Raw genomic sequence first — 24,454 nt, 5'->3', positions numbered from 1 at the left:
TCCAACAGACTCTGATTGTGCTTTGTGTGACACCACAGATCCGGAGTGTACTTTCTGCTGATTGGCAGAGACTGAGGGAGGAGTGAGGTACTCTGATCTCCCTGGGGGACAGATTACTTAGGGCAGAGTTAAGGTTGTTGTGTGGGAAGAGTCACTTTAGCTCTATATTTCCATTTTCCAATCTTTGTTTCTGTAACACTAACCTTCTTGAAGGGGACCTTAACTCTGGTTTTCCCATGTTTGAGTTTGGGAATTAAACTAATGTTCTGGAAGGGCATGAAGAGCATAGTGCAGTGCTAAGCATCTGCAATATGACCTCCACATTAATTATGTTTTTGTAAGATATGTATAAGGTGTATATGTCAGCGGTGATGTTTTTCTGTGAAGAGCTGGAGTTCCAAAAGCAGGCTAAAAGGATACAGCAGTACACTGATGTTACAAATAGCACTTGTTCAACTGCACTAGTTAATTTATAAATTACATATTGTTGTTTGCTGTTGTCCACTGGCAGACATATGCTTTGCACAGTTTTATTTTAGTCCCATAACTAAAGCGTTAATCATCATAGTGTATTCACTTGGGCTTAAGCTTGAGTTCATGTAAACTACTATCTTGATTGTCTAGGAATGCTGGGGAACAGAAAAGAGTAATATTGTTGCACCTAATATTCTATTGTGTATAATTAGTTTGGACATCTGTGATTGGAGTCCCAGGGGAGCCAACTGAGGTCACTCAATTAGGGTGAACTGCAAAGAATGGGGCAGACAATCCCCAGAGCTGGTGGATATTCCAATACTTGGATTTAATAAAATAGCACAAAACAGCTTCTATAATACCTCACTGGTTACCCAGAAGCCAACACAGTTGCCTTAAAGTAACCCAGCCTTAGGCCTCCACTCAGACACCCAAGTCAAATATGATGGGGATTACTGAAAAACGTATTCATCATATAAAAAAGTTTTACCAATCCCAAAGGATTGGGCACGTTACCTCCCAGGTTAATGAATATTCCACATTTTACCCAAATACACGCTTACACCCAATTCTTATTAACTAAACTAAAAGTTATTAAAAAGAGAGTGTATTGGTTAAAAGATCAGTATACATACAGACATGAATATAGATTCATAGTAGAGGTAGTAAGCTTTGTAGTTGCAAAGAGTTCTTTCAGAATTAGTTTATAGCCCAATGTCCATTTTCAGGGTGATTCCAGGTTAGGGTTGGAGACCTCAGTCTTGGTTTTAAAGTTCCTCTGCATGAAGCAGCTCTGAGATTAAAAGGATCAGGACCAAAGGGGGTTTTATACAGATTCAGGCCTTCTCTTGACAGGTTGGAGTCCTTGGCAAACAATAGGCAATTATGGGGACTTTTGAAGTAGATCTATTTCCTAAGCATCACTGGTAATTATCTACGTAGATTAACGTAAGGTAATTTCCTGTTTTTCATCATTCTCAGGTGATTTGCTATACATTTCAAAGAGAGATGAATACAGTGATATCCTACGTTTACAGTTTATCTAAATGTTAAGATGTCCTTTTAATCTCTGAATTAACAGAATACACAATAGACAGGGACTGTTTGATTACATTGTTAACCATTAACAATATATATGTAAAAACACAAACATCATCTACCAAAATGTCTCTAAGGGTTGAATTTGGGTCAGTTATCCTGCAGGATGCTTAACCCTTTCTGGCCAAGCATCACAACATCATATTCTAAGTAGCATCTCTAAGCTTTCTGAATGCCTTTGTGAGATCCATATCAGGTGAAGGGTGAATGACTTCAGCTGAATCTAGACAAGAGTGAGGTCATATTAGTGAGAAAAAGGAAATGCCTAGAACTCTTCCTCTCCTCCATTGCAATCCCCTCCATCAAAGGGATCTGCCATCACATGGTCAAATTGATTCTAAGCCTTGGAGTCCTGTAATGGGGAGTACGTCAGACATTGGCAAATAAAAGGTTAACAGGGAGTCTGAGGGCCAACTAGCCCATTTTGTGGCACCTGGAGTGGAGAGAACTAATAAGGATTAACTCTATCCTTTATTTCTAAACTTTATTCCTATAAAGCAAGAGGGGGTGTGTGAAGACTCAATTTTGAGTGAGGAGATCCACAAGAGAGGAGGGGAAGAGTCCCCTTGCTTGTGGAAAAGCACCATGGGGAAGCTACAGGAATGAAGTTAGCCCTATTGTAGACCCTGGAAGAGGGGCAAGATCCTACAAGACTGTCGGTTGGTGTCCCAAGGGAGTTACAAGGAGCTGAGAAGACCTATGTTGAAGCTGGAGAAGCCTGGGAACCAGAGAATTGATTGTATTAACCACCGGTTCATGGGAAATGGTGCAAGGGGCTTAGAGGTAGGAAGCAGTCCAGGGAAACAGCAGCACATCTGAAGAAGCAGACCTAGCTCCTTAACACAGGGTCCCTGGACTAGAACCCAGAGCAAAGGGTGCAACTGGGTTTCTCTATCAGCCCCAAAGGAAGGGGCACAAAAGCCCTACACATGGTCTAGTGAGCTCAGAGTGGGATTGAAGACAGTCCAGAGGATGGCTGAGGAAAAGCCCAAGAGAGGGCTGAAGGATCATGTGTTGGGACTTTGGACTTTTAGTTGGACGTTTGTTACCCTGAAAAGGGCTTGAACTTAAGTGTGACCTGGACAGAGGGTCAAGTCACCCAGAAGACAGTGACAGAACCAAATCGGCTAATGGGGTGGGGGTAGTGGGGGTGACAGAGCCCTTGCAATGTTGCATCTTGGCATGAGAGGGAGATTTGCTGGTGAGTGACTGCCAAGATAGATCCATGTAGACTTTGCATTGCACTTGGCTACAGCAGCTACAGCAGCAAAAAACTTTTAATCCGCCTGTGTCTGGCTGAAGATTGCATCTGATCCTATTGAACACAGATCTGACCAGAATGATCCATGCATTTGTAAATCTAGATTGGACTATTGCAACTCTGTGTAACTAGGAAGGAACCTTCATACCCTGAGGAAATTCTAGTTTAATGAGAACATAGCAAGCTGCCCATTGAGCAATGCAGATAACCAGGAATGCATCATCCCATTATGCTGCCCCCTGCATAAAGTTCCCATTGAACACAGGGTCTACTTCACAGATTCATAGAGTTTAAGGAAAGAAGGGACCATTACATCATCTTTGTGATCTCTTGTGTAATACAAGCCATTAAATTTTACCCAGTCACCATGTGTTGAGCCCAATAACTTGTGTTTGACTAAGGCATATCTTCCAGAAAGGCATCCAGTCTTGATTTGATTTATGGACTTCAAGGTAACTGTCCTAATATTCAAAGTCCTGCATGGAATTGAACTATAACCTCCTATAAAAGCTAAATTCCATGAAACTTTCAAGCAATAGGAGGAGGTTCCTGGCCTGTTGTTCAAAATGCTATGGGAAGACTACAACTATGGAACTTGCTACTGGAATAAGAATGAATGCTGACCTCACTGCTTTCAGAGATGGATGCAAAAGCCAGCTCTGCTCAAGCTTTCCCTTCATTCTTATTGATTTCTTTAAAAAGAACTAAAATACATCCACAAGACCTCTAAGTGTGCCTCTTGGAAGCAGGCAAGTGAGAGAGCATTTTTAAACTAGGGGAAGCACTGCAATACATGATGTGGGCAATGTAGGCATTACTTAGAAGCTGCTTCTGAAAACATGAAAGTGACTGTATTGATCCTCTTCCTTGGAATGTTGCTTCTGTGTTTAATAAAAAGTTATGCATTTTGTTAAGGGGCTCTAACTTTGTGTGTGGTGCAGGATGCTCAGTGATTCTACACTACCAAAACTCTTCACAAAATATACAGAGAAATGTCTTTTTAAAGATGTATGCACCATTTGCCAAGAAACTGCCTTTTTGTAGCTATGGCAATGTTTATATAATAACTTTGTCTCTGCTGAAGTACTGTCCAAGCAGATGGGACATAATTTTCAAAGCTGTGTAATGGTCTTTCTAAAAGGAAATACCAGGAAAGAACAATGCTGTGCAACACAGCATACTTGGCTGTCAGAGTCAAGGATAAGCATTGTTAGCTGAGTAAAGTTAATCTGTATTCAAAGTAATTTAAATCATTTGGATCACTCCTTTAAATACTTTAATTGAATTCAGGAGGACTAGTGGTTAAAACACAGGATTGGGAGTCAGAAGATCTGGGCTCTGCCATAACCTCTGTGACCATGGCAAGTCACTTAACTTTCTTGTGCTTCAATTTATCCATCTGTAAAGTGGAAGTGATACTGCATACATCACAGTGTTGTTGTGAGGCTTAATTTAATTAAGATTTTTGTACAGTTCTCTGAAATCCTCAAATGGAAGAGTAAAAGTGGAGAACACAGTTATTTCCATTGGTTATAACACCATTTACTTCTTAAATCTTGTACTTAAGTTTTAAGGGCACACCCCATACCTGTACAAGCCAAACAGTGAAATGTTGTGATTAAAACAAAACACAGATATATCACAGCACATTTTCTTGAGATTCACTGGCTAACTAACAACATTTTGTCCATCACTACACACATGCACATGAAGGAAGAAGAAACTCTTTACTGAGTAATATATTGTACATGTTAATTGTAACAGCATTTTAAGAATTTGAAAATTCAAAGCAGGCTAGCCCTAGTAGTGCTAGTCTGATTGGCCAAGGCATTTTAGTCCCATCCCCCCCATCCCCAAGGACAACTATGGCATTGTAGGGGTTAAATAACCTAAGTTTTTATACTGCACTTATCCTGCAGTATCAGAGCACCTTCTGGTAGTACATTAAGTAAAGTGATTACACATTTGTCATGTATTCTTTGATCTCTCATCCTCTCCCTAGAGGGACAAGAGTGTTCAGAAAAGTGTCTTGTTTTGGTACGGTGTGTGTTTTTGTTTTTTTTAAATGTAGGAGATGTTCAGGACAAAAATGTGCCTTGTATTTGGAGCAGAAAGTGAGGAGGTTTGTGATGGTCCTTAGTTCCTGAGGGAGTTAATTCCACACTTTCAGACCACCCCGGTGAAAGTTCTGTATTCTGTACAGAAGTGCTTTACTCTTAAAGCTGAGCTACATTGTGCCAGAGGAGTATAGCAGTTGACTAGGGTCATCCCAGAGATTTAGATGGACCTTTAGCTACCTGGACCCAGTCTACAGAGTGCTTTGAAGGACTGAGACATTGAACTTGATTCAAAAATCTATGGGAAGCCAGTGTAGAGAGTGGAAGACAGGCTTGTTAAGTTCATATAAAGTGTTGCTGAGTTCTGAACTAGTTGGAATTTCCTAGTGTTGAAGGCTTCCTGCCCAGGTATATCTCATTGCTGCAATACATCAGGGAGATGATGAAGGCATAAATAACTGGTAATCAATGGTTTATGTAAAAGAGCCAAGAACAAAGCATTGTCAGCATGATTCATGCCAGTACCCTTTGTTTTCCTATATCTATATCCTACCTAACATTTCAATCTTGCATTAAGATACCTGTGGAGAATCACAGGCACCGGAGACCACCCTAGTAGATCCAGATGAAAGACCGGGCCTAATTCTGTAATAAATTCCATTCCTGGAGTTGGAAACCTTTATATTAAAAAATCCATTTCATTCAGTATAGTTTGTTCTCAAATACATGGAGTATAAGAGGAAAAAGAAATTATTCTACCTGCAAGCTTGTTAGGTGGTGTGCTTGGTTAACTTCCCTCTGATGCTAATTATGAAGGTTTTCTCTCTGCTAATTAGAAATACAACTTTGTTCTATTATTCAAATTGGTTTGCCGTGAATAGCACACAAACTGAGAACTGTAGAGTTTGGAGTCTTCTGATTGTGAGTTGCATACTCTGAATAGCTTCAATCTGTTACATTTTTTAAAAAAAAATTAATTTTATTTTTCACAACATCTACAACTGACATTTTGTATCTGCAAACAGGCTACCAGGTTATGAAAGAGGAAAACAGGAGGAGGATGGTGGACGGGGAGGTGCTCTGAGACTGTGGGGCTTATTTCTGTTTCTCCATTCCATCACGCATCCAGGCAGAATTCCTTTGGTTTGTGTCCCCTGACTTCCTAGACACCTTTGAGGAACATTGGGCACTGTCTGGGGTTCTCTGCTCAGTGGCCCTATCTGGTTCCCTGCTTATGGCCCTATGACCTCACTCCTGTCCCTGTTTCTTATTAGTTGTCCCCCAGAATCATTTGAGGCTTGGGTTCAGTGGCTCCTCCCTTTAGGCTGGGAGAGGGATCTTCAGGCACGGGTGGGCTTGTCCCCACCTGCTCTTGATCTCAATAGGTGGCTATGAAAGAGGAAATTATCATCATCATGTTCCTATTACACCTCTGGCATTTAGGGCAGCAACGAAGCTCCTCCACTCCTGTCTGTTTCTGGCAAGTCTGTCAATGGTTCCCCAGCTGTGCCCCAGGCTTTTCAGCTTGGTTTCCACAGCTCTTTACCATGTTGTTTTCAGGCAGCCTCATTTTCGCTTGCCTTCAGGTGTCCATCTTATTGCTACTCTGGTGATGGAATCATGGAAATGATGGGAAATGAAAGAGGAAAGGGGAAACTGTAATACTACTGAGATGGGGATTGAAGGTTCTCTACAGAGCTAGTTTTGCAAAACCTCTGCTTTGCCCACCCTTCTGCTAACTTTTTGGCCTGAGGGTCACATTGGATTTCTGAAATTGTATGGAGGGCTGGTTAGGGGAGGCTGTGCCTCCCCAAACAGCCAGGTGTGGCCTAGCCCCCATCCCCTATCTGACCCCCCCTGCTTCTCACCCCCTGATGTCCCCCCCGGGTCCCCTGCCCCGTCCAACACCCCCCCCGTCCCCTGACTGCACCCGGACCCCCTGCCCCTGACTGCCCCTTGCTGCCCCATTCAACCCCTCCTCTCATTCCTGACTGCCCCCCCCAGACCTCTGGCCCCATTCAACCCTCCTGTTCCCCGCCTTCTAACCGCCTTGACTCCTGTCCACACCCCTGCCCCCGACCACCACCCTGAACTCCTCTGCCCTCTATCCAATGCCCCCCTGCCCCCACTCACTGCCCCCTTACCGCGCTGCCTGGAGCACCAGAGCACCAGGACAGGCAGCCGTGCTGCCCGGCTGGAACCAGCCATGCCACCGCGCAGTACCATGGGTCAGCGCCACTGCTGGCAGTGCAGTGAGCTGAGGCTGCAGGGGAGGGGGAACAGCAGGGGAGGGGCCGGGGTCAGCCTCCCAGGCCAGGAGCTCAGGGGCCGGGCAGGAGGGTCCCACAGGCTGTAGTTTGCTCACCTCTGGCTTAGCAGAACAAGAACCAAGAAGAGGCAAGAAGTGGAGTGATGCAGAGTTACTACTGCCCAGTTCAGTGATAGACATGTAGCAAAGCAATTTATTGGAGCATTTATGGTAAAGTCATGTGAGGCCAATGGATGACGTATAACTAAGGTCCTTGCAACTGATGAAATTGTATTTTGATTTGAAGTTCAAGCAGCAACTTGCTTTTTATTCTACCTTCAGCATGGTTTTTAAAATGCACTTGTTCAGTGAAGTAGGTTTAAGAAGGTTACTCTTGAATGTTAGTGTATTCCTCTGACTGAAGTACTCATAGTTCAGGTTATCCATAATGACGCGCAGGCAGCATTTTCCATTCTGTGGAATGCAAAGGACATCAAAATAGAGAGGAAAAGTAGTCGTACGTTTTGAAGAACAGACCTAGCAGTCATGAGAGCTTGATTTTATATTACCTGTGCAACCCTGGGTGAGTCACTTGATGTATTTTTGCTTCTGTTTCCTCATCTGTAAAATTTCCATTATAGATTCTCCTCTGGAAGGTAATATAAGTGCAAAGTAGCATCAAAGGCTATGAAAAGAGGGGGAAGGCTTTACATAAAATTTCTTCTAGTTCCTTGCTAAGGCCCTTTAAATTAGAACCAGAATATCAATAGCACTTACCCTTTGTTTATGGTCTTCCTGCAACTGATTTTTGCACTGCTGTGAGCTATTAATACTCGATTGAAGTTTGGAGTGTTGGAACATATTTCACTATTTTAATGTATTTTCAATACGTTAATTTTCAAAAAGTTTTGTTTCTTTAACAAAAGATGAATATAAACGATTAAATTATCCAGTTAACTGCACTACTATATACGAAATCAAAGACTTACCATGTATACAGTCTCAGTCCCTATCCTGCTCCAACAAATTTTTTTTTTATACAGATTTTGTGGCCATTTAGATGTTGCCTTCTTTCTATAGTTTAACTTTATATTATATATGTAATAAACATCAGACTAAACGTAGTATTTATGATTCCTATCTACCCCAGATCCTAGTTTTCTACCCACAAGTTATTTCTTCTGATACCCACCATATTCTCCCCTGGTGGAGTTTAACAAGTCACACCTGCCTCAGTGAGTCAGCAAAAATAAACCTGCCATTCCGTCTCTCCTCATAGGAGAATCCTGCCAGTCTTTTACACCATTACATCAACCAGCCAATTATAATGAGTCATTAGATGCTATTACATTCAGAATACATTTGCAAAAGCCAGTATATAAGAATTCATCAGCCCAAATTTTCAACTGCCATAGTGTGAGTGATGGAGAATTCCTAGTTTTATCCACCTCATGGAAAATCATCTCTAACTAAGACAGAATGAAAACTGCTGGTGTTGTTCCTATTTTAGAACATCCCTCACTTAATAATTAAAATGTTGTTCTCCATATCTGGATTTCTTCAGTGAGTTTAAAAACAGCAAAACACATTTTATCCCGAAACATTTTATTTTTGTTTTCTCATTAGTCTCAAAACATTTACTTTCTTTAACTCAAATACCACCAGAGTTCTATGTACTTCTCCATATTTCATTGGGAGTTGGAGTGGGCCCTAATCTTTTCACGAACACTTTATTTCCTATTCAGTAGCATGAGTGCATCTCATGTAGTCAGTTCTGTGCAGTTAAAGTTTTGTGATTCAAGTGTTTTGTGTTGTAGTCAGTTTAGTGTTGACCAAAAACAATCTGGAAATTGTCATGTTTTTAATCTGAGTTTTGTGCATATAAAACTGAGTCTGAGTTAGGCTTCCTAATCTGAGGATATTGCCCCAAAAGTGCAACTCACAATTTGACTCTATGCTCTTTGAATATGTCTACACTGCAATTAAAACCTCCAGCTAGCCTATGCTTGCTGACTTGGGCTCAGGCTAATGGTCTGTAGGCTTTTGCTTGGGCTGGAGCCTGGGCTCCAGGAGCCTGCAAGAAAGGAGGGTCCCAGAATTCAGGCTATAGACCAAGCCAGAATGTCTACACTGTGATTAAATAGCACCTTACCCTGAACCCCACAAGCCCGAGTCAGCTGGCATGGTAGTATGTCTACACTACCCTTTGAATAGATATAGCCCAAGGAATGCTTGTGAACATGCATCCAGGCACGCTCAAGCCTCCAGCTAGGATGTATAATCTTTTTGCATGTGTCCGCATTCCTGGAAGGACCAAACCCCAGCCTGGGATCAGTTCATTGTTTTGGCACATGGGTGTTGCCTTTTCCAGATCTGCTCATTTCTTTCTGCTCCAATGTGTAAAAATACATTCCTATCTCACAGAAGTATTGGGAAGTTTAGTTAATGAATTGTAAAGCACTTGGAACATGTGTATTATTAGTGGTCGAGCTCCACAAAGAGATTGATGAGAAGGGATTTGAACAGGGGTTATTCACCTGTCAGATGGGTGCCCTAAACCCTAGACTATAAAGTCACTTGCAGTGTTTCTGGCTTAGACTGGTTTCAACAGAAGCAATTGAGAGAGAGATACAGCAGAATAGGGGTAGTTCTGAAAGGAGGGAAACTCCTGTTCAAATTCCTTCACATCATCAGGCAAGAGAAGGAACTGAACCAGGATCTCTTACCTCTTGGTTTAATACCCTAATCACTGGGCTAAAAGTTATAAGGAATCCGGTCTTTCTCCCCACTAGTGGGTGAGTTCTGCGTGGAGTTACTCGATCAAACCCTGCATGAAAGAAAGACGGGACAACACCTATCGTCCTATGGTTTGAGGATCCTGCTGGGGTGTAGGCATGATATAGGCAGCTAGTTGCCTGCCTGAGGTAGCCATATGCATGCTCAGAGGTAGAAATTTAGGTGGGGAGGGAACTTCTATAGCTGAAATGTTAGCACTTAGTGATTTTAGGCACCTAATTAGCTGAGTGGAGGTTTTTTGGCTCACAGTAGTACCTCAATCTGGAATTTAGGCATCTAAGCTCCGTGGTGGCTCCGGGCAAATGTGTATTAGTACTCACAGGTCCCAAGGATGACTCGACCCCCATTGGGCTGGGGCTGTACATACACATAGTCAGAGACAATCCCTGCCTCAGGAGTTTACAAACTAAACAGACAAGTCCAGGGCGAGGGGGAAAGGCAGATTTTAACGTACTTTTTACAGAAGAGGAAGGGGGCCAGGGAGAGAGTAAGTACCCAAGGTCCCATAGGAGGAATGGGACAGAGGTGGGGATTGAATCCCAGGCTTCCTGAGCCGAGGTTAGTGCCTTAGCCACCTGCCTACCCAACCCGCGGTGGAGTCAACCCATTGCTAAGTGTCCCAAGGAGCTGCAGCTGGCCAGGGAGCCAGAGACTCTCACAAGGAACCGCCCATGTACCCAGGTGCCGAGCGGGAACAAAACTGCCCTTCCCCTCAGTACGTTAAGGGTTAGTTGTGTCTCTGTTTCTGTCGCTGCGCAGGGCGACGAGGCGCGGCAGGAGAGTGACCCCAATAAGACCCCGCCCGGCGGGTCACAGCTCTGGAGTGGGCTCTCCAGCCCGCCCTTGTCCCCGGGCACCTCCGGGGCTGGCTGCTGCGCAGCTGACGGGGTCCCCTGGCTGCGCGGCCGTGCTGGGGTAGGACGGGCAGCGGGGCACTAAGTTTAGGGAGCCCCCTCGCCCGGGGTCCCTAGCGCTGGTGCCTCGGCGGCGCGGGGCGACTTCGGGCAGCAGGGGGCAGCCCGGCCTCCTGCCGCACGTGAGTTGGGGAAGGGGCTTGGGGGGCTGCTGCTGCCCGGGCGGCGCCCGCGCTCCCCCCGCCCCCCACGTCTCCACCCTACAAGTCCGGCCCGCCGGCACTCCCGCTACTGCCTTAGTGATCAGCTGCTGCCGGTGCCTCCCGTTTGGGCTGAGCCAGAGGATGGTACCTTAGAGGAGGAGCCGCCGGCGCCGCCGCGATGGCTGCCCCGCTGCCACATTTGCCGCGGAGCGCAGGGAGGGCTGCAGAGACTCCGGCTCCCTCCCAGGAGAGCAGCGGTGACTTGGCTCCTTCCCCCTGGCTAGCCCAGCGGGCTCCTCTCCTCCCCCCTGCTGTGCCCCATTCCCAGGCGGGGCCCCGGCTCGGGCCGGACAGGTAAGGCTGAAGGGTGGGGGGCAGCGTCTCCGCCGGACGGATGCCGCCTGTCCCTCCGCTCTGTGTGTGGCTACAGGTGGCTCCAAGCTGCCGGGATCTGGCAGAGAGAGAGAGAGTCACTTTCAGCAGGGAAGCGTTAGCCCACCGCAACGCCCTAGAAACGCGCCGCCTCCCCTCGGGAGCCTCGCAGGCGTTTTGCGGGCAGGCTCCGGGCGACAAGAGGCTCGGAGGTGAACGTGTGTTGGTTACACGAGGCGACGACCCTGTTCTGATGCTACTTACGCCTAGGTGGTGTGTGATCAAAACCAACCCGAGGAAGCCATCGCAGAGGTCTGATGTCTGAGCAATAGTGGGGTCGGACAGGAACAGGCTAAAAACTGTTCGCACAATTTTCGGAAAATACTATCAAAGGTTTGCCACATCCAAGGCAGAGTAAGGAAGTCGCAGCTGGAAAGGGAAAGAGATGTGCGGTATCCTGTAGCGGAAGCACCTTTTTCTTCAGTTAAAATCCCCCCCCCACCTTTTTTTTTTATTGGCTCTGAACACAAACGTTAGTCCCCACTTCTGCAAACGCTTAAGCATACGCTTACCTTTCCTACTGCGAGTAGTCTCTGAAATCAATGGAATTACTTACAGTGGTAAAGTTAAGTACACGCACAAGTCTTTGCAGGATAGGGACCTTTATCATTTATGTGGCAATGTTTTAGGTCTTCTCTTCTTTAATTTGTCCCTTAAGAGCTTTTAATCCACGTTTTACTTTTTAAAGGGTTTTAAAATTGAATCTTATCAGCAGAAAAATATTTCACACAAGCCATCAACTTCCACTGGCTTTTTTTGGACCTAATTAATATTGCTGTTTGTAGTTTCAGAACTTGATCTGGCAAGGCTATGGGCAACATTATACACCACACTTTTTAAAAGTGAAATGAACCAGCTTGTAAGATCAGAGCACTCCATTTGCCAGGAACATCTACTATTAAAGCCGCTTCTGTAAGAGTTATAACCACTTTAAGTGATATTTGTACCAGGTACTTTCACCAGTTGTTAAGCTCATGCTTCAAAAGGAAGATAGTTCAACTTGTATTAAAAGAGAGAGAGCTGTTAGGCTTTTATGAAGTGTCTGATAGTTTGTCTACATTAACTTCTCACACACTTCAAAACATTGTGAGCACAATACTTTCCACTCCTGCTAAACACTATCTATTCCCTGTAAATTAATGTTCTCTAAATACTTCAAGAAATAAAAGCAGCCTCAAAAGTAATTTAATGATGTGGACGAGTCTAAACATTTTTATCATACCAATTAACAAGTGACCCATAGAATGACACTAATATAGGTAACTAAGAGGTTAAATATTAACCCGTCTTCAACTCCCAGAACTGGGGAACGGGGCGGGGAAGGAATGCTTGCAAAATCAAATCAAGATTTATGGTGTTTTGATTTCTATTGCCTAGAAGAATAGGCACAAATTTATATTTTACATGTCAGAAAATTGTGTAATGTAGTGTGCACAGCATTCTAAAAGCTTAGATGTTGCTGGTTAAAATTATTTATTTTTTTAAATGAATGCATAAGGGCTCTTGCAAAATGATTATGGAAGTGGTAATCTGCTCAAACTCTCGCAGGTACTGGCTGGTGGTATTTGAAACAAATACGAAGTTAGATTTTTAAAAACATGACCCTATACTGAGTCTTATAGCTAATTAAGGAGTTATTAAAGAAAGAAGACAAACACCGAGACAGTTAGAGACAGAAGGGAATATTTTTCCTACGTGAAATTCCAAGCTATGAATCACCTTGGGACCAGACCCCACCAAAACTCATGCAGGTGCTTTACTTTTTATCATGAGTAGCTCTGTTCAAACAGATAGAACTACTCCTTATAGTAAAGTTAAGCATATGCGTAAGAATCCGGGGACTGAGAATATTTGCAATACTTGAGGACGGTATGGACACACTTAAACCCTGGTGCTGTAAAGATTTACACTAGCAATTAACTTTACAACCATGGGTTGTCACTGGGATTTAATCTAGTCTTCCCCATTAATTGAAATTAGAGAAGGGTGTTAAATTTACGGGGGAGGGTTGGAAAACGACTAAATTGGCAACACTGCGGGAGATGGGAGAGTTCTGGGGATGTAAGGAAATCCTACATGTGCAAAATTAATCATATGCATTTTAATCAGTACCCCCTTTTGACAAAAAAAGTGCTAGTAATGTGACCAATAACTAATGTGGCAAATCCCCTAATATTAATGTCCTAATATATACTGTATTTATGTAAACCATGTTGTGCATTTTGTTGATGTAGGATCAAAAAGAAAGAGCTTGATGTGTTGGCAATCCCATCAATTCCAAACCCTTTTCCTGAGCTATGTTGCTCTCCACTTTCATCGGTTTTGTCAGCCAGCCTGTTGCCCAAGGCAACTTCAAGAAAAAAGCAGGTAAGATTTATAAATTATTTTTTGTTAAAACACTTAGTTCTACAAAAGTGTTTTTTTTCTCCAACCCTCAATGAAATATACAATTATCTACTTAACTGATCTATTTCTAAGTTCCAAATAATAAATTCCAAACATTCCCAAGAAATTAAGATATACAGTCCAATAAACAGAGTATTAATGGTGATAATGACTTTTTGGAATCAAACCTAGGAGGTATGAATATTTTTCACAATTGAGATGTGACTGACTAACCGGTGACAGGTAAAGAGAAATCACGAGCAGGTTATGCTTTGTCATCCCTAAATGACAAATTAAATGTATACCTTGCCCATCATTATAATTAGACCGTAGCAGCTGGGTGTCCACAGTAACTGAACAGCTTTACTAACAACATTAGACTCTTTAGATAAAAAGCTGTAAAAACAAAACATATTGATAGTTAAAGGGCTCAGATACCAAGCTTTTCACCATGCTAGGTGGATAGCAGGTTTATGTCTGAATTCTGTGGCATACATATACAATATTTATTTTAAGTGAATCTCTTAAATGTGAGTCAGAGGAAGCATTGTCACAGCTTTCAAGAGTTCAGGTAGGATTTGCACTCCAATAGTGGGTCATCTTTTCTGGCAAGAAAAAAAATAGTTGCCAGAAATTATTCTTTTGTAGTCCATGTTCCCTTGTAACATGCTTGACCAGGGATGGATACTAGAGATCAAGAGTAGTTAAGCTTTCATTTCAGCATTGAATTGAAGAAAGCAGCGGTGTTCAAACTTTCAGTTTGTGTCTCAAAAACTGGCCCATCTCAACTCTTCAGGTTGTTTTTGTGGTTTTTTTTTTTTTTTTTGGTGGGTGGAAGAACCTTTATCTGGGTGGAACACTCCCAGTGGTGCTACTTCTAGGACATTGTCTCTGCATGCTTGTTCTCTGTGGGATCTTTCCTGTGAGGTATTTTAGATGCAGGGCAAGTGGAAGAGGAAGCAGAGCTGATGAGTACCTACTCACTGTAGTACTGCTCCTTTCTCAACCTTCAGATTTTCACTAAGAAACTGTGGAAGCTAACATGGCTACCAGCAGCATTCATTTATCTGGAGTTGACCCCTCCATGGGTGCTGCTGTTCAACTGCAGGGAGACTGTCATTGGCAGCATAGCTTCTATTGGAAAATGTCCTCCTGGCGTATGTGAGGTGTCAAATCTGAGAGGGCCCTTTTGTGTGGATGATCTTTTTGATAATCCCTTTAAACCTGTCCTATTATAGGGGGTGGTGTTCTGAAAGAAGTCCATCTGGATGGCATTTTCAGGCCCCTCTGGTTGTCCTCACATGAGTGCCCCTGTCATGGAGAAAATCTGGCCCACTGTTCCAAATGCTGTGTTGCTATGTCTCAACTTCTTCCCAGTCATAGTAAGCTCCTTTGTAATATGTGTCTTGAGGCTGGTGCAAAGGATGGGTACTAGGCACTTATCAGCAAAATGCAAGGGTAGCACTTTGGATGAGATGCCAGTTCCTGACCTCTAGCTGGTGGCACGGTCCCTCTTTAGAGGCTCTGTCTTTCAATATTGGCCTCTGACAACTTCTTGCTTGTGGCTTATAGAGCTTTGTTTCTCTCTCTCAACCCCTTTTTCCCTATGACACCTTGTGCAAGAGTGTCCATTACTTTACCTTTTCTGCAACCTCCCGCTGTGAAGGTTGGCAGTGTGTGGTGGGGGACTGAAGCTAGAGATCATCACTACTTTAACCCTCCCCACCTAATTCTGTTTCCTTCTCATCTTCACCTAGGAATAGCAGTGGTGTTTGCTTATACTATTATTGCTCTGAGTTTTGCAATAAGGGAGTAAAATTGACATCACTCTTGTCAGTTTCGTAACTGCCCACAGGATTTTGAATGTCAGCAGTGAAACTGAGCTCACACTTGTAATTTTAATGCCTGGGGAAGCTCTAAACGGCAGCAGAGGAAGGAAGAATACATTAAATCAACTCATGTTTGGAAAATTCTTTGCCATCATAAGGGCTAGAAACTTTTTTTTAACATAAGTTTAAACACCTCATATTGAAGGCTAAGACCTGTCTCTGCCTCCACTCAACATGTCAATCTTCCTACTTGAAACTAGTAAATGGATTTTTCAAGTCCTGCTTTAACATGCAAGAGCCCAAGAGCATAATGATGTAGCCCGTCAAGTTAAAAAGTGTGTGTTTTCATTAGTTAACTTGATCCTGAGGTTGGTGTATGAGTATAAATGTAAGTTTCATATCTTTACTGCTTTTATTGCTGTCTAGTTCAGTTAAAGGTTCTTGCCCCAGGACCCAAATCTTTGGTCCCATTCCTACTCTTTGTACTATCTTCTTATTTCCCATTTAAGGAGAAAAATATTGTGTGTGTTAAAAGCAGTATCAGTGGATTAAAAATCTAGGGACTTCTTCAAAGATGGAGTTAAAATAACTATATTTCATAGGGCTTGATCCAATGCTCGGTAAAGGGGTCTTTTCTATTGATTTCACTGGGCATTTGATCAAACCCATAATATCTGTCCGCTGAGAACGCGGATTCAGATTTAAACCTTCTAATATTTTTTTACAGTAAAGTATATTTTCCTTGCACATGGGTAAACAGATGTGCAGAGAGCTGAAATAACTTGTCAAAGGTTTCACAGAATAAGTGTCAGATTCTGTGTGCTAAAATTCATGAGACCCAGTTCCCAGTGGTTGCTTTAGCCACTTATTTTTACTCCTTTGTAACAGAGCTCCAGTATATTTAATACATACACAAACACTACTGTGACTATATTATAACTCTGCTGAAGTACATGAATGTTATAGTCTGCTGGAAACCTCAAAGCCACCTACAATAAAGGAATTCATTATCTCACTAAAGAGAAAAATGTAATTTGTTACTGTCAAATACTTTATTATATATAGTGCTCATGGCTAAAGGGTTTTCTCTTTCATACCTCTGATCCAGATATGTTTTCTCAGACTATCATATTAGACTGCTTCCTTCTTACCTTAATATATTTTCCTGATGGATTCAAGCAATAGAGACAAGTAAAGGAAAATTTACAAAGTTAGCTTCTACATAAGCCTAATGTATCATTATCAGCCCAGTATGCCTCTAAAAGAAAAATACCTAACATTATAAAAATAAGACAAACTAGATATATACAACAGAACCATTTCATATATCCATAAAATAACTTTTCATTTTATCAAACCCTTTTTCTATGCGAGTCTGACGAACTGTTTTACAGGTACTTGGACCATTCTGGAGATGTCTTTAGGTATTTAATAGATTTTGGGAGGGCTTTTCTGCCTTGTTGGGAGGGATTTTCCCTATAATCTTTGGTCTCAGGAAGGAGAGGTTTAATTTGACTTCAATCTCATCGGCTATTCAAGATATCCATGGTTTTCCTCTATTAGTTTGTCCCACCACACTACAAGTCAAAGTAATCAAACACCTTCTTCATGTGGCTTCCAGTTTTAAAATAACTACAATAATTCTCTAATTTGAAAGAGGTTTAGATTATTTATTAGGATATTATCGGACACCTGATTGGAATAGACCTATATCCCCTAGATTCAACAATAGTGTCCTCCTAATTTGTATATCGTTTTATTTGTTTATTTTTATAAACCCTTTTAGCTCTCAAATATCCATCACACAGCCTAATTCAAATTGTCAGCTCTATTTTATTAGGATACACCCAGAGATGGAGTTACCACTTAGTCAAAAATGAAAGATTGCTTAAAACTATTAACATTAAGTGTGAACTTTTACTTTCCCAAGCTGAAGTTTACTGTTCTGTTGATCTTTTGTCTTTGTTTAAAGCATTGTCAAATACAACACAGTGCATGCCGACAGACTAGGACACCTGTTTAATGGGGCTGACTTGCAGGACTTGAGTTTGTGGGCTAGTAACTTGCTTTTATAGCAGAATGATCAATTGCCTATGTGCTTGGGAAGTGGGCCATCTGTGTTTAAACATTATTCAGTTCTGCACTGTCAACACAGCTGTCACTCTCCCATTTCCTCATACAGTTTGGGAAGTGATTGATTGCAGTCCTGATATTATGGCAACATTTATTAGAGCAGAATTTTGTACCACAGGTGTCTGAAACTTTCTGTTAAAACATCGATATTCTAATGAACCAACACCATATAAACAGAATAGCTTTTACTGAATAAACTTAAAACTCTTAAAATTTGAGCTACACATACTACAGATAAAACTACACCAGAGCTTTGGTTTAATAAACAAAACAAACAAAGACTCTGTACTATAGGACCAGCAGGGTCACAAGTCTTGTTCTTTTCAAGTGGTGAAAGAGGGACTGAGATGGGTATCCCAGGGAGTGAGCTGTATACAGGAAGTACCCGTGTACTTCGAAGAACTAATACCTGTCAATCTATTTTAGGTATTTGTAAGACTTGATTTCAGCAAGGAGCTGCGTGGGTGTGAGACTGCCCCTGGGTGGGTCTGATTGCAAGATCAGGCCTTGGTCTGAGAATACAAAATGCTGAGTTGTATCTCTCTGCTTAGAGAGAACCAATCTGTTCCCTGCTCTTTTGTTCTCTTTCCTTAGTGTATGAGTAATACAAGAACAGAGACAAAATCCGTGTCTGTCAAATTTAGAACAAATAAAAGGAAACATTTCATACAGTAACAGGACATAAATAATCAGTCTGTGGAATTCACTTCTGTAGGACAGTGGTCTCCAAAGTGGGGTGCGCAAGACGATCGATTGGGGGGCGCAGCAGGAGCAGCACCGCCGTGGGGCTGGGGCGGGGGGGAAGGGGGCGGCCCTGAGTCCTCCGGCCCGTGGGGGAGCAGGGGCAGCAGCGCAGCCACCAGGTGGAAGGAAGCGGCACTTTCCTCTTCAAAGCCGGCCGGAGAGAAGCGGCGCTTTGAAGGGGAAAGTGCCCTTCTCTCCGGCCGCTGGCTGCGCGGCTGCCCCTGCTCCTCCTGAGTCCTCCAGCCCGTGCTCGCAGGGCTGCAGGCTAGGGCCCCGGGGTCCTGAAGCCCCTGAGTTCTGGGTGGCCCTGCCTGCCGGGAGGGGGGGGAGGGGCAGCTCCCCGAATCGTGGCTCCCAGAATCGTGGCCATGGGGGTGGTGCTGCGCTGCGCAGAGCTTCCTGCACCAAACAGGAGCTGCCCCAGCCCTGAGCCTCCTCCCGCACCCCCACCCTGAGCGCCCGCTGTATCACAAAGTGTTAAACCAAGATTTTCAAAAATAATAAAGCATATTCAATCACATTGCTCTCACTAAAAAAATATTATTTTTTTAGTGAGAGCAAAAGTTTTTTTGTACCGTTAATAAATAAAAATAAAAAAATATTTTAAAAATATTGTTTCATCTCTATCTCATCGTTTTTTAATTTCTATTTTGTGAGTGTTTTATAACTTACACAATATATTAGTACAGTAGTACATGTATATAATTTATACATACATTTATTGGGGTGCATGCTCAAATTTTTACTGATAGGGGTGCGCCATCAAAAAAAAATTTGGAGACCACTGCTGTAGGAAATCACTGTCAAGATGTATAATAAGATGGATGGATAGTTTTGGCCATAATTAACTCATGTATATATGCATGCTTAATGAAGAGTAATGAAATATCTTGCTTCAGGGTATAATATATTTCTCTGCAGGGATCAGGAAGAAAATTTAGCCCTAAAGTACAGCTTTGCAAAATTGGCCAAGTGTGTTGGTGGGGACTTTTGCCTTTCTCTTACGAGGTCAACCATTTGTTATTGTCAGAAGTATATAAGAGTTGAATCTATGGTATGATCAGGAATGGCAAATCACATTTCTATCTTTGGTATATTTTATTGGATTCTATGCATTACTATACTACATATATTTTTATGTTTCTTGTAGTTTCTTAATTTAAAGAGGAAAATAGATTATAGTTCTGATCTTTGTTTTTCTGATCATTAGCAGATTACCCAATCAGTACCCATTTTACTGTTGGATTCTATTTTATATAAATTACAGAAGAACGTATTGACCATTCATATATTTAATGGTCACACTTTAAAGCACAAAACAATCTAGTTTTATATTCTTTAGTATATATTTCCATTTTCCCCATTCATGTTAAATAAAGACAAGTATTTAAAGGGTTATTGAAATTATTAACGCCTAGAGTCAGTTAAGTTTCAGTTTTCAGTGCTCTATGATGACAAAACAAGAGTAATTTGCCTTGGAGTGACAGTTCTTGCTCTGCTCAAGGATAAGCCAAAAACTATTTCATCACAAAAGTCATTCAAGGTAATTAGTGCTTTGAGTTTCCTTGAATCCAATTTCAAGTGTAAAAATAAAACTACAGTGAATCTCAAGGTGAAGAACAGTTTATTCCTTGAAATGTTATCTTTGTGTGTTACTCTCTTGATGTTCTCAACAAATGGATATTTTTATCATTGAGACCAAATACACTTTAAATAATTCCACAATTTTCATTTTAGAAAAACAGTGCTGTAAGAGAATCTTAGATACATATTTTAAGTTCCAGTATGATTGTTTGCTTCCTTTCAGATTTCCTACCTTGCATTAGTAACTTTGTTTAAAATTTCATTGCAAAGAACAACTTTATGGCATAGAACATGGCCTTTCTTTAAATATTTACTAATCAAAGGTTAAAATTAACATTAACATTTGACTCTATAACCCTTCTCCTTTACTGCCACTATAGTTCAAAGTTTTTCAGCATTTCCATTTGAAACCTCATTTTTCACAGAGTTGCAAATAGAACTGTTAGTAATTGTGCATTGCTAAATATCTGACAAATTTGCTAAGTTCCAGTGACAAAACTTGATAAAAACAAACATTATCTCTTGACTTGAAAACTCCCTCAGGCTTAGGGTTGATTAACTGAAACAGAAAGGGGAGATACCTGTGCTCCCCCTTCAATGGTTCATGAATTTCCGGTTAAGTATTGGTGGTTGTACTTGTGAATATTAGTTTATAGGCATACAGGACTCCTATCTTATTTTTAGATTCATTTTTGCACAAGATATAAATGCTTTTAGGACTCAAGAACCTTAAGGTTCCATTTCCTTCAAATTTTGTTATATTACACTCAGATTTTTAAGGCTGGGAGTAAAGCAGGGAATTAAATGCATTAATGACTATTAGATTTTTTTTAAAAAAAAAAAAAGCAAAAAATGAATGCAAACTACAAAACAATAACATCAAAAAGTGTTAGTGGTAAGTAGGTAGAAACTTAAGGATAACTGCCATGTTTCAGCTAACCTGGAAAAGTAGTCTGCTAAACAAAGGCTTGTTCTACATATGGATTTTTGTACTAGTATAACAACTTTTGGCTGGTGTGTGTGCACACACCTGTGTGTTAAATGAAAATAGTTATACCAGTGCAGCCCTTGGTATGGATGCAACTCTACTGGTATAAAGGGGCCTTATATTGGCATAGTTTATTTCCCTTTCTGTACACTAAGATATACTGTCATAACCACACTTTTATACTGGTATAACTGTTGAAACTAGGGGAATTGTGCCACTTTAACTATATCTGTGCAGTTAAAACAGTACAACTTTTGCATGTAGATGAGGCCTAATAAGCTGCCATGTATTCTCTACATTTCCATTTCTGATAATTGGAAAGATGTGTTAAGATGTTTCCAATCTATTGTCAGGATATATTTAGCTGACGCATCAATTGATGAATACTATGGTTAGATGTTGATAGATATTTGGCTGCATGTGTGTGTTCCCCCTGTGTGCTGCCCAAGCCCTGTGCAGACAGTTGGCCTGGCAGACCTTGAGCAAACTGCCCAATGACTGCAAAATTAATTAAGGGATGAAAGCACGTACCCAGGTTTGTCAACAAAGCATGGTACTAGTATGCTGCAGACTCTGCCAGCCCACTAATATAGGGATGCCCATACAATGGACCAGCTCAGTGAACTGTGGGACTTTCCATTCCTCCCTAGGCTAGACAAAGACATTCCATCTGAGATAAATTTGTATACCCCAATACAAACAAGTTACGTACTGCTCCTTTGACAGAGTTATTTACTACCCCCTGACGTGGCTAGTTACTACCCATCACCTTGAACATGTTGGTTTGATTAAAACATTTCATTACATACTGTTATCCTGATCTTATCTTTTAGGAGGGGTCAGTGTGTTCCTGTTATCCTTGGGGAATGTTTTTGTACCATCCTTGATATTAGGATGTTTCAGTACCACTTGATATCGGGATGTGTTTGCGTGAGTACGTTGCCTACTACATTCCCCTGCCTTTTGTCTTTTTATGGAGAGGATGTTTACCCATTATCTCGGAAAAGCATTATGCACAGACTGAAAATGACCCAGTGGGCTGAAAACTGCTTTTTGGCCATTTTGCTTTACCCATGATTTATTTCCTTCCTAAATGAAGTACTTTGTATGTGGTTTTTATTGAATTTAATCTTGTTGAATTCAGACCAATTTGTCAAGGTCATCTTGAATTCTAATACTGTCCTCCAAAGTGCTTGCAACCCCTCCCAGTTTGGTGTCATCTGCTGTTTTTATAAACATACTTTTCCCCCATCCCAGAGAGTCAACCACTCTCAGACTTTTCTATTGCATAAAAGGGTGCTGGCAGGATCTCCCAGAGCAGCTGGTCTTGGAGTTAACATCCTACTGATATACATGGTGTAGCTCACGTCTCTGAGCTATTGTCTCAGACTGTCTCAGGCACACCATGCAAAGGTTACGCTTGGTTCCTGTATCCAGTTAATTCCTGTTGCAATCATGAGGGCTAGAATCTTTTGTTTAAATGAAATCTAATAGATAATCACGTGACTCCAAGAACTGGGACAAGACCCTCTTGTCTTTATTTTCATAGGCTCCAGAGTTCCCTGACTTCAGTGTCTCTACACTAAGTGCAGTCTCTGTCCCAGCCCTCTCAGCCCAGATTTGTTTCTCACCCTCAGGAGGGCAGCTGCCAGGTGTGCTACTGATGAAGGGAACCTGGAATTGTTTGCCGTCTTCCACAATACAGTGGGAACCTGTCCTTCCCTTCTTTCCAGCCAGGTTGGTGCAGCAGAGCTCAGCCTGTTGCCTCTAATCTCTGGAACCAAATAATTTGATTCAGAAATGCCCTCATGGGAGTTGTAGTTCAGGTATCTCATGCTCCTGTTCTGCTCTATAGGCTGGGCAATGATACACTACAGCCTTTCCTCTTGGTAAGGACACGTGTGCATCATGGGATACAAAGTCTGTTCGGGTAGCCTGGCCCATACAGGAGAAAAGGAATATGAAGCACAGTGGTGGCATGTCCAAAATGAAATATTTTATGTTGGAAAAATCAAAATTTTCTACAGAAAGCAAACACTTCACAAAAACCACAAAGTTTTGACAATTTTGTTGTTGTTGTCAAAACAGTATTGATGGAAAATTTCTGACCAGCCCTACTGTAGACTTTTTTTTTTTTTTTTAAATCTAGGAGAAACTGACAAGGGGTGTGTGTGTGGTGGTTTTTTCTTCTTTTCTGTATTGATTTCCTTTTGCACCTTAGCCTCTATATGGAGACACATATAGAAAGAAGTGTCATCTTCATCTATGTCTCTAGAAAGGCCAGCTTGCAAGATATAGAAATTTCTTCCCACCACTCTGAGGTGCCTGGAGAGCTCCCCATTATTTTTTTTATTTACCCTCCAAGGCAACACATTCTACATGGCCTTTTGGTAAGTGCTTTCTTAGGCCTGGTCTATGCTGGGTGGGGAAGATTGACCTAAGATACGTCGACTTCAGCTACGCTATTCTTGGAGCTGAAATTGTGTATCTTAGGTAGACTTACCTCACGGCGCAGGATTGACTGCCGCCACTCCCCCATCGACTCCGCTTTTGCCTCTTGCCGCAGTGGAGTACAAGAGTTGATGGCAGAGTGATCAGGGATCGGTTTATTGTGTCTACGCTAGATGCGATAAATCGATCCCTGATAGATTGATCACTACCTGCTGATCCAGCGGGTAGTGTAGATGTATCCATATTTGCTTCCACACCCATCACGCAGTCTTTGGAAGCGTACTTACTGTCCTCCCATTCCACTGGTACTACCTTGCTTTGGCTCAGTGCTCTTGGCACCTATGAACAGTGAATCCCCAGCTAAGTGAGTTGGTGGTGCACAGATAGATGAGAAAACTGCTTTAGCCAAAACTTGGAGCCTGCTAACGTTATATGTAGTCTCCTAGAAACATGATATACTTTTGTTTTTATTTGCAACCATTTCTGTTTCTATTATCTCAGCTTAGCATCTTTTAAATCTCTGTTCTTTAGTAATACTTATTCTTGTTTTATTATAAATTCATCTCAGTGCTGTTATATTTAAGTGAGATGTACAGGCTGGTGTATATTCTGTCCCTTTGGAGACAGCAGATCTGTATTTCTGTGGGCATACAGTGACAGGCTGGATGCTGCAGGGAGATCCTTCTGGAGTGTTTGGAACTGAAGTACACCAAAGGTTATCCTGCAAGGCAAAGTTAGGAGTGGCAGAGTCCTAAAGAGTTTGTTTGGTTGGCTAACAGACTGGGATGACAGGGAGCTGCCACACATTATGGCATCCGCATACCCCTCCTTTGCTAAGGCAGGAGGGTGATAGGGTGGCTTTCAGTTCTGGATGCCGAGAAAGCATCACAGGTATACCGGAGACCTAGTGCCATACA

At 42.0% G+C, this 24,454-nt stretch overlaps 1 protein-coding gene and 1 long non-coding RNA gene across 9 annotated transcripts in view; one reads left to right on the top strand and one right to left on the bottom strand.

The window, feature by feature from the left end:
- The window catches only part of LOC140895593 (uncharacterized), a 32,369-nt gene extending 20,671 nt beyond the window's left edge, over positions 1 to 11,698 (bottom strand). For 2 of the 3 annotated variants that reach the window (XR_012154280.1, XR_012154279.1), the window contains exons 1-2: positions 11,628 to 11,698; positions 11,140 to 11,442 (exon numbers count right to left, since the gene is read on the bottom strand). This is a non-coding gene — a long non-coding RNA (uncharacterized lncRNA). Of the gene's footprint in view, positions 1 to 7,180; positions 7,613 to 7,707; positions 7,788 to 11,139; positions 11,443 to 11,627 lie in introns of those variants that run through there. The other variant, XR_012154281.1, reaches the window with a different exon arrangement.
- The window catches only part of GRB14 (growth factor receptor bound protein 14), a 102,640-nt gene continuing 88,951 nt past the window's right edge, over positions 10,766 to 24,454 (top strand). For 2 of the 6 annotated variants that reach the window (XM_073305651.1, XM_073305649.1), the window contains exons 1-2: positions 10,768 to 11,345; positions 13,658 to 13,790. In XM_073305651.1, the coding sequence (XP_073161752.1) occupies positions 11,170 to 11,345; positions 13,658 to 13,790 (309 nt within the window). In that variant the 5' untranslated portion in view covers positions 10,768 to 11,169. Of the gene's footprint in view, positions 11,346 to 12,932; positions 12,972 to 13,657; positions 13,791 to 24,454 lie in introns of those variants that run through there. The other 4 variants (XM_073305653.1, XR_012154278.1, XM_073305650.1 and 1 more) reach the window with 4 other exon arrangements.

Source organism: Lepidochelys kempii, chromosome 11 (genome assembly GCF_965140265.1).
Source record: "Lepidochelys kempii isolate rLepKem1 chromosome 11, rLepKem1.hap2, whole genome shotgun sequence".
Classification (NCBI taxonomy): Eukaryota; Metazoa; Chordata; order Testudines; family Cheloniidae; genus Lepidochelys; species Lepidochelys kempii.
This window is presented reverse-complemented; position numbering and strand designations above follow the sequence as displayed.